This window comes from Eleutherodactylus coqui, chromosome 2 (assembly GCF_035609145.1).
Source record: "Eleutherodactylus coqui strain aEleCoq1 chromosome 2, aEleCoq1.hap1, whole genome shotgun sequence".
Taxonomy (NCBI): domain Eukaryota; kingdom Metazoa; phylum Chordata; class Amphibia; order Anura; family Eleutherodactylidae; genus Eleutherodactylus; species Eleutherodactylus coqui.
Genome location: NC_089838.1, coordinates 137,760,209 through 137,776,379, shown reverse-complemented (window position 1 = coordinate 137,776,379; position 16,171 = coordinate 137,760,209). Strand labels below are relative to the sequence as shown.

At 44.8% G+C, this 16,171-nt stretch overlaps 1 protein-coding gene across 1 annotated transcript in view; it reads right to left on the bottom strand.

Annotated features, from left to right (window-relative positions):
• The window catches only part of TPH2 (tryptophan hydroxylase 2), a 277,456-nt gene that overhangs the window by 237,520 nt on the left and 23,765 nt on the right, over nt 1–16,171 (bottom strand). Inside the window, exon 2 of the mRNA XM_066589875.1 lies at nt 13,949–14,089. Within this exon, the coding sequence (XP_066445972.1) occupies nt 13,949–14,089 (141 nt within the window). The remainder of the gene's footprint in view (nt 1–13,948; nt 14,090–16,171) is intronic.

The window sequence follows — 16,171 nt, the reverse complement described above, 5'->3', positions numbered from 1 at the left end:
ATCCGACAGCGCTAGTGGCCGAAGGCGCAGTTCCAAGGGCCAGGTAGCAGGGGAGGCGCGGAGATCAGGCAGCATGTACAGCACAGGCAGGGGAACACTCTCTAAGGCCTTTGATAACTTTCTGGCTCCCCAGCAAGACTGTGTCACCGCTCCCCAGTCAAGGCTGAGTCGGCGGGAGCACTGTAAAAGGATGGTGAGGGAGTACATAGCCGATCGCACGACCGTCCTCCGTGACGCCTCTGCCCCCTACAACTACTGGGTGTCGAAGCTCAACACGTGGCCTGAACTCGCGCTGTATGCCCTGGAGGTGCTTGCTTGTCCTGCAGCTAGCGTCTTGTCAGAGAGGGTGTTTAGTGCGGCTGGGGGAATCATCACGGATAAGCGTACCCGCCTGTCAACCGACAGTGCCGACAGGCTTACACTCATCAAGATGAACAAAGCCTGGATTTCCCCAGACTTCTCTTCTCCACCAGCGGACAGCAGCGATACCTAAACAATACGTAGGCTGCACCCGTGGATGGAAGCATCGTTCTCTATCACCATCAAAAACGAGGACCTTTTAGCTTCATCAATCTGTGTATTCTATTCATCCTCCTCCTCCTGCTCCTCCTCCTGAAACCTGACGTAATCACGCCGAACGGGTAATTTTTCTTAGGCCCACAAGGCTCAGTCATATAATTTTTGTAAACAATTTTTATACGTTTCAATGCTCATTAAAGCGTTGAAACTTGCACCTGAACCAATTTTTATTTTAACTGAGCTGCCTCCAGGCCTAGGTACAAATTAAGCCACATTAACCAAAGCGATTAATGGGTTTCACCTGCCCTCTTGGTTGGGCATGGGCAATTTTTCTGAGGTACATTAGTACTGTTGGTACACCAATTTTTTTGGGCCCTCGCCTACAGTGTAATCCAATTAATTTTTTTCCCACCTGCATTAAAGCTGACGTTACATCAGCTGTGCTGGGCACTGCAATGGGATATATTTATGTACCGCCGGTGGCTTCCTGGGACCCACCCATGCTGTCGGTCCACATGGACTTCCCATTATGGAGATGTACGTGCCTGTGTATACTTATAAAAAACTCGAGCCTGACTGGGGCATGCAGTTTGGGCCGAAGCCCACCTGTATTTAATCAGACGTTAGCTCTGCTGTCCAGGGCACTGCAATGGGATATATTTTTGTACCGCCAGTGGGTTCCAGGGAGCCACCCATGCTGTCGGTCCACACGGACCTCACATTAGGGAGTTGTACCTGCCTGTGTCTATGTATTAAAAACCCCGGTCTGACTGGGGCATGCAGTGTGGGCCGAAGCCCACCTGTATTTTATCTGACGTTACCTCAGCTGTGCAGGGCAATGCAATGGGATATATTTATGTACCGCCGGTGGCTTCCTGGCACCCACCCATGCTGTCGGTCCACACGGAGTTGTAACTGCATGTGTCCACTTCTAAAGAACCCCAGTCTGATTGGGGCATGCAGTGTGGGCCGAAGCCCACCTGCATTTAACATGACATTACCTCAGTTGTGATGGGCACTGCAATGGGATATATTTATGTACCGCCGGTGGGTTCCAGGGAGCCACCCATGCTGTGTGTCCACAGGGACTTCACATTAGGGATTTGTACCTGCCAGTGTCTACGTATTAAAAACCCCGGTCTGACTGGGGCATGCAGTGTGGGCCGAAGACCACCTGCATTTAATCGGACGTTACCTCAGCTGTGATGGGCAATGCAATGGGATATATTTATGTACCGCCGGTGGCTTCCTGGGACCCACCCATGCTGTCGGTCCACAGGGAGTTGTAACTGCATGGGTCCACTTCTAAAGAACCCCAGTCTGACTGGGGCATGCAGTGTGGGCCGAAGCCCACCTGCATTTAACATGACATTACATCAGCTGTGCTGGGCACTGCAATGGGATATATTTATGTACCGCCGGTGGGTTCCAGGGAGCCACCCATGCTGTGGGTGCACACGGAATTCCCATTGCGGAGTTGTACCTGCCTGTGACTATTTATAAAAAAACGCGGTCTGACTGGGGCATGCAGACACCTTGACAGAATGAATAGTGTGTGGCACATAGGTTCCCCATTGCTATGCCCACGTGTGCAGCTCCTGATGGAGGTGGCACAGGATTGGATTTCTCATTGCTTCTGTACAGCATTGTGGGCTATCGCCCCACCCCTTTTAAAGAGGGTCGCTGCCTAGCCGTGCCAACCCTCTGCAGTGTGTGCCTGCGGTTCCTCCTCATGGCAGACGCACTTATAAATAGACATGAGGGTGGTGTGGCATGAGGGCAGCTGAAGGCTGCGCAGGGACAGTTTGGTGTGCGCTGTGGACACTGGGTCATGCGGGGGGGGGGGGGGGTTGGGCAGCATGTAACCCAGGAGAAGTGGCAGCGGAGTGTCATGCAGGCAGTGATTGTGCTTTGTTGGAGGTAGTGTGGTGCTTAGCTAAGGTATGCATTGCTAATGAGTGCTTTTCAGAAGTAAAAATTGTTGGGAGGGGGGGGCCCACTCTTGCTGCTATTGTGGCTTAATAGTGGCACCTGGGAACTTGAGATGCAGCCCAACATGTAGCCCCTCGCCTGCCCTATCCGTTGCTGTGTCGTTCCCTTCACTTTCTTGAATTGCCCAGATTTTCACAAATGGAAACCTTAGCGAGCATCTGCGATATACAAAAATGCTCGGGTCGTCCATTGACTTCAATGGGGTTCGTTATTCGAAACGAACCCTCGAGCATCGCTAAATTTTCGTCCCGAGTAACGAGCACCCGAGCATTTTGGTGCTCGCTCATCTCTAATAACAATGCATTGGGGCGCTGGTACATGGGTGCTAGCGAACACCCATAGTGCTCATGAATTACAGCTATTTGCAGGGCCTGCTTACTAGTAGAGCATAATCTTGAGTAATGGCGGTGTGTAATAGTGCTCTTATAGATCCTAGAATGCAAGAGGACCTTGTTTCATAGTGTACAGAAGTAGCTGTCACTGGCTTTATAAAGAGTTAAAGCTATGCCCTACTGTACATAAAGTTTCTACATTTTTCCAGAACTGAGATATGTCTGCTTGCAAAGATTTTAAATGTGTTCAAGATGTTCACAATAATTATGTCTTGGCTTTAATTAATAAACCCAAACATTGGCTACAACCATAAAGTCCACATTAAAATGTAATTGGGTTTTGTGACTCATAGACATTAAAGAGAAGGGTCATACTGAGGTGATTTGTTTAATTAGACAGGTACAAATGCGGCTCATCTAACATTTGGGGCAAAATTCATCAGTACACCACTAGAAAAGTGCAGGGCTATCAATCTTCTAAATGACAAGCCTTAGGCAACAGGACTACCGGAACATATTAGAAAATCAGGCTATATCCTAAACAGGTTAGAACTTCTCTTTCTATAATTCTGTACAGCTGAATACAAATACAGACTTGGATTATTAAACTACATTTCCCCAAACATATTTTACTGTTAAATTAATAAGGAGGCTGTAAGTTGCACTGTGCTGACCGTTTCACTGGGCCAGTATCTGTTTACAATAGTGCATTAGAAGTATGCCCTTAAGCTATAGGGGGGTGCTTTTACTCTGTATTTGCAGTATGTGTTCTCCATATGAGCTTGGACAAGATCCACCACATGGGTCAAACGTAACAATGCAATGAAAAAAATCAATTCTACTTTGGCTGGTGACAGACAGCATCAATTGGTAGTTGGTAATGACGACATGGGTTCTGATTTGTTCTGACTGCTTCGTTAATCTTAGAGCAAGTCCCCTATTGGTTGCAAAATAGCTTCACTGCAGATGGGTTGTTTCACATGGGTGTAATTTTGTCAGTATTGTGTCTTTAAAAAGCCTGGCAATCCCTGTTTGTGATCTAGGTCCAAACCCCAGATGACACCAAGTTCTAGCGAAACAAGTCGGGGGGCTATGATTTCTTGGCATACTTGCAGTAAAGGGGACCCTGGTTGAAGGACCTGGGTGGGGGGCTGGCTCTAGTGAAGCTGGGCATTGGGTTGGGTTAGCAGATTTTGGGGTGGGGCTTTTGTATGACGTGATTGGTGGGGCGGGAACCAGCAAGATGAATGAGCTGATGCTGTGGTGTGTGCAGCTAAGGCCAAATACATGTGTGTTTGACATGAAAATGCTGAGGTGGCTTAATGGGATCCGTAGATGAGTAGTGCAATTTATGTAGCTAACAGATAATATACGACGACAGCAGCTAACGGTTTGAATTCAGAAATATGAGTCAACAGATTAAAATATGCTAAATCAAATGTTGCAGCACATCTTTCGCGCCACATGAATTCATCCAGGTAACTGGGAATCATGTCTTTTTGTGTGCCGTTCATGCGCTTGAAAACCGATTTTGCTCGTTTCCAATCATTTTCAATGTAGTTGGTATGAGCACCTGTGAGCGGATCGACACAATGTCTGCTGTGATTGACAGTTTGATGAGAGTCATTATTTGGCAGTTGCGCGATGTTTCGATACGCTGCCCATTCGTCAGATATTATAATTGATTTTGGAGCGATGACTCGCTGAATTATTGGCAGCAAAGTCGCTGCATCTCTTTTCGTGACAAAAGTGATGAAACCTTTTCGATTATCAAAATCAGAGGCTCCAAAAATCCATCGGTCCTGATGTTGCAAGTTGCGGCCGCGATGATACTTTGCTTTCACTAGAAGAGACTTGTCAATTTGCACTTCTTTTCCTGGACCGCCAAGCTGAAGAGGCTCCGCTAATAACTTCCAGGAGCATACATCTCTGAAGTATTGATAATAGTCCACTGCAGTATGCACCACAATACCCAAATGCTGCATGGTTGTTTGCTGTTGTTTCAGTCGCCCAATAGAACACTAAATATAGGAATTTGGCAGGCGCAATTTTGGCCCCTTCAATCAGACTATCTTTCAAAACAGACTTGCTTCTGCAGCCGGGACATCTCCACACATGACCATTAAGTTTACTTTTATTTGTGAATATTCCCGTTGACAAGGAATACATTTTACCTTCCTGTGTAGAATCTTGTGGTTGCGCAAGTATTCAATAGCTGATAAATCATCCTTACAAACCCGATTCATTTCAAAAACATTCATTTTCGCTTCTGCACACATTTTTCTGTAACTATGGGACGTAGGTTCCCGCCCAAGAGATTGCCTCATCCAAGCCCCACCCCAAAGCACTGCCCACCAATCACATGATAGAAAACCCAGCCCCCATAGCTCCTAACCCGACCCAATTCCCAGCTACAGTAGAGCCAGTCCCGTCCCTCGCAGGTCCTTCAACCACGGTCCCCTATACTGCAAGTATTCCGATTTCTTAATATGCAATCTAGCCTCTAAAGAGCTGAGGGATTAGGAGAAGTTGGCTCTCTGTCTGCAGCAGAGGTCTCTCTGTTTCCTCTTTTTCACTAATGGCATAGTCGATTTAAATTGACAAAAGTTGACATATATAGGGAAGAATATTCGATGGCCAATATTAGTGTACTATATAAACATCAGCGTACAGAGGTGTCTGGAATTTTAAAGTGCCCTGTAGTCTGTTTTAAAGTGGAATAATATAGGGGGCGTGCCTACCAGTTCTTTATGGCGGACGTGTGTGCCTAGGGCTCCGACAACCCGTCGCCTACCGAGAGACACCCAGCTTCTCCAACAGGCAGAGCACCAGCCCACAGGCATCTGCAGCTCACCCCAACCACCGGTGGGCAGACTGAGGAGCTCATGGCCCAGCTGAGTGCACACCGCGGGGAGCAGGAGAACTCGGAGTCCACTGCTGCCTACAAGACCTCCGACGCTGAGGACAGCCGCAGGCGGGAGCCGAACACCGCGTACAGCAGAGCCTGAGAGCTCTTCTCAGACTCCCACAGAAGCAGGACAAGCGGACCTTGCACCGTGCTCCCCACCCTGAAGGTGTCAGGAGCTCCGGCAGCTGGACAACGTGTGGGGGAACCACGGCCTTCCGCCACAGACCAAGCAGGAGACACTCACCCCTCCGCGGGCGGAGATTCCCTGGGGCAATATAGGAACCCACTGATCCCGGGAGGACATAGTATCACTGCAGAGGCACAGCAGCTGGATCTGTGGAGTGCCAGAGAAGAGCCACCACCACCTACCTGGGTGAGTCCCCTGCTGCTCTGCTACACCCCTGCACAGCAAAGCCAGCAGTACATACAGCTGCAGACTCACACCCAGGACAACAGGGACAAACCATAAAAGCAAAACAGGCAGTTTCCAGCACACTGCCACACAAAAGAGTCCCTACTTCCCCACTACATACAGCCCCTGACTGGAAATCGGTCATATAACAGCAGACCCTAATTATCAACTGCAGTCGGCCCCATACTCTGCACTGAGGTCCTGATCACCATTTGTTGTATGATAAAGACCCTCTGCAGTGCACAAAGTTCAGTACAAAACTATATTCACCCACAAGTTTTGGGGTTAATATTTAAGTCTGTGACACTAATGTTCGACAATGCCTAAAGTTCTGGCCCCATTAAAAGAGCCAAAGTTCAGCCTCACAGCAATATTGTGCGTCTGATATATACTGCAGGCTGTTTCTGCTGCCACCTAGTGGCCATTACTGATACATCAAAGAACAAAGTATATCTAGAAGAACGTGCTTCTCCCTCTCAAAAGTCAACACTTCACCGAAGCCACTGCCATATAATATACACATAACCCGCACTTCAGCAAAATAGTGTGCCACGCTTTTAGTATATTAAGCAAGAGATGATAGTTTCCGCAATGATAATGTCATTTTGAAGCAAAATTAGCCACACGCAACAACGTGAAGTGGTCCTTACCCTGGAGAGACCCTATACCCCACCCTATCTGCGAACCTGGCCCAACCGTCCCTCAGCCTAAATCACTATCAACACAATAACCATGAGCCACATACAGTCCAAAGCGTGAAAACATAACCAGAGCTCACAACAGTTAAACAAAAAGTCAGCAAAGCTACAAGCAACCCGTATACCCTCAGATGAATCGTCCAACTCATTGATGGAGGATCTGCAACCTTCCTCCAACGCCACCATGGAGAACTCCAGCTGCGGCGTATCAGATGGTGCAACCTCCACTCTACCAGAAAACCTTCTAGCCCAAATTCAAATACTATTGCAGAAGGAACTTTCAAAAATTTCTTCTGAAATCAGAGAACAATAGCTCTAGAAGACAGAATGGACAATGCCACCATAGTCTTGGACTCCCATGAAAAAGAAATAGAACTCCACGAGGAGATACATTTCCTCCATGATAAAATAGAAGATGCAGAAAATAGGGCATGAAGAGACAACCTACACATCCGAGGAATTCCTGAATCCATCCAAGACCTCCAATGGACAGTGACAGCATTGTTCCAAGAACTCTGCCCAAATATCCCAATTGAACGACTGGAGCTTGATAGAGTACATAGAGCTCTATGAAAACAAAACCCAAACGGTCCCCCCTAGAGATATCATGCTAAAATTTCACTTCCACCATACAAAAGAGCAGCTGATGCGGGCAGCACGTGCCTCTCACAAGCTAACATTTCAGGACTTTGAGTACCAGATGTTCCCCAACCTAGCACCTTTGACGCAATCCAAACGAAGAGCCCTCAAACCATACTTAATGATCCTGCAACAAGCAAAGATTCAATACAGGTGGGGCTTCCCATTTAAGCTATTGTTTTCATACCAGGACAAGGTACACACTATCTTTTCCCCCTAGGGTGCCCGCCACTGCTTTACGGAGCTATAACTACAGCAACTTTCATCTCAGCTGGGTGCTGCTGCTTCGTGACTTACCCCCTTCCCACCCCCTAAACCTACATCTGGAGCCAGGGGGAAAATCCGGCAATTTTCAGGAGCAATCCACAGCCAAGAGATCTCAGCACCTCAAAAGGTCCCCAAGGCAACATGACCTGAGACAGGCCGGTTTCTTACCGCGTCTGCTGCGGACATTCCAAGTCATTCCAGTAGGCAAGACGCCACTCTACAAAGGAACTTGAGAATACCTTACTGTATGAATGAGGGGAACATACTGAAATAGAAATATTCCTGGCGACTATTGTTTAGCATAACAATTTGACGAGTTTTTTTTTGTTTCCTAACTAGTTAAAATACAAAAACAGTTGATACTTACATGTCATAACCAGGTTATCTCTTGCCCAGATTCCCCTCTCTCTCCCTCGTGTCCCTCGTGTCCCCCCCTCCTTTTGAGTCTCCCCATAACATTAGCTATCAGCATGATAAACTACTTCACGTCTGTGCCAAAGTGGCTTCCCATCTCCAATCCCTTCAGTAGTAATGAATCCTGTATTAGCTACGACTACTGAGTCAATTAGACTCTAATGTTAACATTTTCTGTTGGCCATTTCCTGATTCTCCCTGTTTCTTTCCCGTTTCCCTCGTCCCCTTCCCCCCACCCCGTTTCCCATGGGGTGGAGGTTCTGAGACCGTTATCGTGAATAATATACCTCATACCCCCCATAGACCTAAAAACTATATCACACTATGTACAGGGCTTCAATTCACCACAAAAATGGTCGAAGGCTTTCCAATATTACAAAAGTAGACCTGCAGATATTGTGTGCCTGCAAGAGACCAATTTCTCCACCAGTTCTGCCCTATGCTACCTCTGCCCCCAATACCCTACATTCTACTCAGCGAAACCCCCGACCAAAACTAAGGGAGTAACCATTTGTTTCAGTAAGTCAGTCCCTTCCACCCACACCTCCACTATTGCGGACCCAGAGGGTCATTTTCTAATATTAACAGGCACCATCCAGGATGTACCAGTGACTACTGTTTCCTACTATGCTCCAAATTCCAGGCAAATACAATATTTCACGAACCTCTTTAAACTAGTAGATGCCAACAAAATGGGCACAGTAATTCTCTGCGGTGATTTGAACTACATCCTTAACCCAAACCTAGATAGGAACGCTACTACTCCTACTGCCCCTACTACATTATCCCAACATCTGATTTCGCACAACTTTAAATCTCGCCTTCAGCAATACCATCTAGTAGACACATGGCGTTAACTGAACCCAACCACCAAAGACTTTACACACTTTTCAGCTCCGCATTCCCTATACAGACGAATAGACCACATCCTAGCACCCAACACCTTCCTACCGCAGATATCACATTCTCTCGGTTCCATGGTCAGATCATAGTCCAATGTCCATCACCTGTAACTCCCTGATGTCTAAACCAACAAATACAACTTGGACCCTTAATGATTCTCTTTTATCTATCCCCGAGGTTGTCACTTTATTAACACCAAAGCTAGAAGAATACTTCCAAATTAACAGCCAATCCGCTTCCTCTCCCATTTCCCTCTGGGAAGCACACAAAGTAGTGATCCGTGGTCATCTAATCCAAATAGCCGCTCGTAGTAAACGGGAATGCATGGAGCGACAGCTGGAGTTAGAACAGCAAGTATCACAACTTCAAGAGGAGGCCAAAAAAGCACCCATCTAAAAGTAATCTACAATGGTTGTCCCGGGCTAGGGCCAAGCTGGACCTATGTCTTACTGATTCCATAGAAAAGAAATTACAGTGGTCCTGTCAGCGATATTATATACTTAACAACAAATCCTCCACGCCCCTCACTCGAAGACTCCGCTCATACCCTTGCATAAGCCCCTCTTACAAACTCCGCACAAACCACAACACAATCACTGTAAACCCTCTCACGATAGATCAAGAATTTAAACAGTTCCTAGCTTAATTGTACTCTCAATCAAGCCCACAAACCAAATCGCTTCATACCTCCAAGAAACAACTCTACCTATGCTTGATGAAGCGTTCCTTGAACTACTCGCATCTAAAATCACCCAAGAGGAAGTGGCTACCGCCATAAAAGCACTGGAAGTCAATAAACGACCAGGCCCAGAAAGCTTTTCCGCACCGTATTACAAGAGATTCTCACCACTTCTGTGTTCCTATTTAGCAGATTATTTTAACGCTATGAGAGAGAGTTGGCCAAACAGCCCATTTGGCGGCAATATCTATGATGCCTAAACCAGAGAGAGACCCTTTGGACAAGCAAAATTACTGCCCCATTTCCCTAATAAATGTGGATATGAAACTCCTAACCTCCATCCTAGCGGCGTGCTTGAATACGGCCCTTTCCTCACTAATTGGTAAAGATCAAGTGGACTTTGTCCCAGGCAGTCAGGCCCCAGACAGCATTCGCAGAGTAACCCACCTCACTCACATCTGCAAAACCAGAGGTATCCCAGCCATCTCTTGACATGCAAAAAGCCTTTGACACTTTAGGCTGGGCATACTTATTCTCGCTTCTAGAACATTGGGGGTTCCCTAGCAAGTTCCACAAATGGTTGCGGATACTATATGTCAACCCCAAGGCCTTCGTGCGATATAGGGGGTTTTGCTCTGATACAATCCCGATCTGGCGGGGGGACTCGACAGGGTTGCCCCCCGTCCCCTTTACTTTTTATCCTGGCCATTGAACCCTTGGCTATTAAACTCCGTAATAATCCTAATATAAAAGGGATTGAGGTCGCGTCGATCCACCACAAGCTCTCAATATTTGCAGATCTCCTAATGTTCATCTCTTTCCCTCACATCATGTCCATTTGGTTTGTCTGGAGCAACTCCTTTCCTAGGGTATCGCGGTCTACCTTTTTTAGACACAGACGGAAAGGAGGGTTGGGAGTCCCTAATTACTCAAAGTACTACCAGACAGCCCAGGTGGCCCAGCTAGCTCTCTTACACTCTGACTCTAACACCCCCCTCTGGGTATCTCTAGAAGCGACTGAAACTGACCCCTTTACTCTCAACTCTATACTGTGGATACCTCCTAATCACAGACCTCCGATCACTAATTCCATAATGCGCCAATCCCTTCGTGTTTGAGACTCGATAAAGTACTCAGGGAATTTGATATCCCTCCACCTGCCTCTTATGCCACTCCTCTGGAACCCTATGTTCCCACCAGGTATTGAATCTCCACAATCATTTCAAAATTGGACAAGAACAGGCCTCACTAAAGTGTACCACTTACTTTCCATAAATGGAACCACAAGAAAGACATAATCTGCCACCTTTGGAAGTGTTTAGATACCTACAACTTAAACATTTTACATCCTCTCTCCTTAAGAACATGCGCTCTCCACTGACTTTAATCACTTTTGAAAAATACTGTTATAAATACCCACATACCAGAGGCCTCATTTCACAAATCCACAATGGACTGGTGCACTTCTCCTACCGTACACAGTTACCTTACGTCACACGCTGGGAAAGGGACCTAGGCGAAACTCTCCCTGAAGAACACTGGACTCAAATATGGGAGTCTACTAATAGCAGTGCCAGAATTATATTATTGTTAGAATCTTTATTTAAAGTCTTACTTTGCTGATACTTAACCCCAGACCGAATAGCCAATGCAGTACCTGGATACTCTCCCAATTGTTTCCGCGAGTGCTTGGTGCCAGGAGATATGCTCCACATTTGGTGGTCCTGCCCCCGCGTTAAGCGGTTATGGATCCGAGTGCACTTCCTAATAAATTCAGTCACAGGCCATAATCTACGCAAAAACCCCTGGGAAGCTCTATTGAACAAGCACATTAATAATATCCCCCCCCCCCCCCCCCCAACTCTAGGAAACCGATTTCCTTTCCTTCTTTTTTTGGACACGAAACAAGTTATTGCCCGTTTGTGGCGAAAAACTTCCCTAGACTTTGCCGAGGTCAGGCGCAGGATGGACTGGAACCTAATTAATGAAAAACTGACTTCTATTCAAGCAGACAGACATGGGAAATTCCTGAAAATACGGTCCCCATGGCTAGAATACGCCATCCCCCAACAAGGTAACAGACCCCTAGTCTCGCTGTGATAATAACAGTAACAAACACACCCCTAACAACTCCACCCTACAGCCCGAAGCTGCTCTTGGTAGCGTCCACCCCATGGGAAAAACTTACTTGTCTCAGGTAACCCCCCTACCCTTTCTCCTTCCCTCATCCTTCCCCTTACCCAAATCTTCCTTTCTTTTGCTCAACTCAAGTTAGGCCCTGGCCAGGCCGTCAGTTTTCAGGTTGCTTTTATAACAGTCCAATTGCAAGATTGTTTCAGGACTCAAAAGAGAAGATTCTTCTATAATTTGCTCTTTTGTTATAATTTTTTCCTTTTCTCTCTCTTTCCACAATCTGTATGTCTAGTAAAAAAAATTGTCTAGTATTAATGAGACTGAAGTTTACACTAAAAAATGTTTTCTGTATTATTGTAATTCCATAAATCTCTAATAAAATTTACAGCTTGAAAAAAAAGTGGAATAATACATGATTATTTTATTAGTTGGGATGCTGTATATGGGTCTTTTTTGCCAAAGTAATTTTTTATTAGTCTCTCCCTAGGGTCTCAGTTTTTTGTGATATTGAAATGTAACCATAGGCCGCCATTCACCCAAGTGTCCTTTTAACCTCCATTGGACTGGTTTACATCAATATGTCAGTTTTTTTTCTGTATGGAATAGTGTCATTTATACTGAGGTATCTAGTTAAAAAAACCTATACTATGCAGTGTATATTTTATTTAACATGGGAGAACATGGGGAATGGATGACATTGTATGCCTATACAGTGGCATCTGTTGGAGGCATCCATTGGAGATATATATATTAGGAAACCTCCAGCGATATTTCTGTTGGATTCTGCAGATGAAGTATGAAAGCAGCCTTATCTACATGACACAAATGCATCCCCCGAAGTGCCAAAGGGGTGTGCTAGACGTAATGAGTGCCTGTATCACACACACAACAAAATCCTTATAAATACATATAACTTCTTGTTTCTTAGCAGTCAAGACTGCAAAAGAGTCATATGTACCCAAACGACAGCTCTAACACCGAAAGACTCACATTTTGGGCATAAATCTAGTAATCTATTTAGTGGGCAGAATTGCTGACCCGAGTTCAGTGATAAGGTCCGTTTGGGCGGACAGATGATGAACGCCAATAGAGGATATAAAAAGTCAATCAGAGCTTATTTTAAAGGACTACACACAGGATGAGGCTTTCTCAGATGTAAAACTATGCAAGCAATTGCTTGCCTCCATCTTTGTCAGCGGCACCATATTTTCTTCAGAGCATAGCCTACTGACAGATGAGGATTTTGCATGACCATATAAAAGGTCTGAACAAGCAACATATGACATTTTGCCTGTTTGTCAGCTGATCTACATGGGGCAATGATCAGGATCAAGCGGCCAGTTCAACCAATCATCAGCTCAACTAAACACTGCACTAGAATCTCTTATTTCCTTTATGTAAAGGGACCCGGTCCAGCAACACATTTTTTCAAAAAGATTGATTTAAAGCCAAGCAATGGGACAATTTTGACTTTTAACAAAATGAGAGAGAGCATGATTTTTCTGATGTTTTCTAGTTAAAATATGCAGTTTTTATTAGCAGAAATAGACACAAATTCAAAAATGTCAAAAATGATACAATTTTGAAAATAGTCTTGATTAAAAAATATCTTACTGTTTTGTTTCTACAGATACTTTGATGACTTATAACCCACCAAATATATGTTAGCCTGTAATAAGCGACAGATGGAAAAGAATATGAGTGCAGGAGCTGACTACACAAAGTTTGTTTGTAGTCTGTTACCATAGAGATGCATAGATCTATACAGGAGCTACTGACACAATTACTTACAAAGTTCCTTCTATTTTCATGTTAGATGCATTGGAGCGATACAAAAAATAGCTGCAAAAGCAATTGCTTTTTAACCATTAAATTGCCTATAACATAAAACTAAAACAATTCTACAAAATTATAACATTTATTTCTGAGCCATGTACTAAGAATGAGATAATTCAACTATCACTTCCCTCTAGCAAGTGCTTATTGTGAGCAATGATCTGAAAATTGTTTTGATTCTTTCTTTTTTTAGCATGCAGTAAATGAAAAACTTACCTTAAAGATTTTTAAAGTTTGTAATAAACCTCCAACTTCATTTTTCAAAGTGAGGACAACTGCTGTTTTTTCTATTTCAGCAGCTGGTTCGGTTTTGCTACATTTGTTCTCATCAATTTTCACAGCATTCAATTTGTCGCGCTTAAAAAAGAAGCAATAATAATAACAATAATAAGCTGATTGAACAATGACAAGCACATATTTAATAACAAGTAGACAGATCCATAATCTTCATTACGCTCCAGTGTTCAAGTTAATTCAGGGTAATCTGTCAGTCAGTAGAATATTATGTTCGTCAACAGAATGTAAGGCAATATGAACGGGGATCTTGTCAGGTTTCAGTTATTAAGTAGGTATTCCTATCATACAATGTTATGTAATATTACTACGTTATAATTAGGGATGAGCGAGTATATTCGCTAAGGCACTACTTGCTCGAGTAATGTGCCTTAGCCGAGTATCTCCCCGCTCGTCCCGAAAGATTCGGGTGCCGCCGCGGGGCAGGGAGCTGCGGGGGAGAGCAGGGAGGAACGGAGGGGAGATCTCTCTCTCCCTCTCTCCCGCCCGCTCTGCCCCGCTCCCCGCCGCAACTCACCTGTCAGCTGCGGCGGCCCCCGAATCTTTAGAGACGAGCGGGGAGATACTCGTCTAAGGCACATTACTCGAGCGAGTAGTGCCTTAGCGAGTATACTCGCTCATCTCTAGTTATAATGTTATATCATAACATGATTGGGAGGCGTCTGACCTAATTATCTAGCACAGTGGCTTCTTCATTATGGGTATCACTGGGAGTCTCAACATTCAGATTCTGTAATATTCCATCCTAACCCCTTAGTGACCAAGCCTGTTTGTGCCTTAATGACCAGGCCAAATTTTGGAAATCCGACGTGTCACTTTAACATAGAATAACTCCATAAAGGTTTTGCATATCCAAGTAATTCTGATATTATTTTTTCGCCACATATTGTACTTCGTTTAGGTGGTAAAAATAGACGGATAGAATTTGTGTATATTTATTAAAAGTGCCAAAATTGGGAAAATTTTTATTTTTTTTATTTTTTCATGTTTTCAACTGTAATATGTCCAATATGTGCAAACATACTGTACAAATTTTTTGATGAGATATATATTTCCATCTGTCTACTTTATTCTGGATGCACATTTGAAAAACTTTTGTTTTTTTTTAACCATTTAGGAGACGTACAAATTTAAGATTGATATTAACATTTTGAGGGACACTTTATTTTCCTGCACCAAGCCAAGATTGCAAATCGGGGACTGCTCCAGGCTCTTAGCTATATTTAGTAGCCAGGAGCAAGGAGTTTTTAAATCTCCCTGGCCTCCCAGGCTTCTGCTCATGCACGTGACGTAATGGCGTCTGGCGCGCATGCACAGAAGACTGGCGTCAGGTCCTGCAGGACAAGAATGCCGCGGGACATCACAGAGGATGGACGTGAGTATCCTCGGCTCCCCTTACAGATTTAATCCATAAGGGGAGCTGAAACTTTATCTTTTTTTTTACTTTTCATTGAGCTTAATGCAATTGCCAGTATCTGGTGGATAATGGCGATTGCGTGACCGGAGGGGACTTCCCGCGCCCCTCCATGACAGCCCTAGAATGTCAGCTACCTCCAACAGTCCGGAGCTGTCACGTCCTTAGCCTGCAGGGCTTTAATCCCCAGAGGCAGCATGTTTTTCCGTCCCTAGGAATTAAAGCCCAGCAGAGCAGAAGGTAAAAACACTATAGGGTGGACACTAAGGGGTTAAGTAATAGTGGGAAGACTCTTGTGAAGATGTTATCCAGGTTGGACAAGCATATTTCACAGTTTTCCAGTGATGATGACCTCCAAAACTGTATGTTATTGCAAAAACAACCACTTGATGGGTCCTATTTTCCCCTGCAGAAATGAAGTAGTACACAGCAACTATATCTTTTGACTCTTTACTTTAGAGGAGGATTCCCTCAATAACATTATGCTTTAAATAAGAGTCTGTCACAATCCTTAGCATATAATACCTACCAGCTGCTGTTACACAACACCCACAAGCATAAGACCTCAAAGTCCTGACATCTAAAAGCAGAACATTCAGATATCTACAGTGGTGAAAGTTTGTGAACCCTACAGAATTTTCCTTATATCTGCTTGTATTTGCCCTAAGGGCTCTTTCACATGAGCGCAGCGATTTTCGGTCCACTGTGAATCACGTGAATGGGCGCACAAA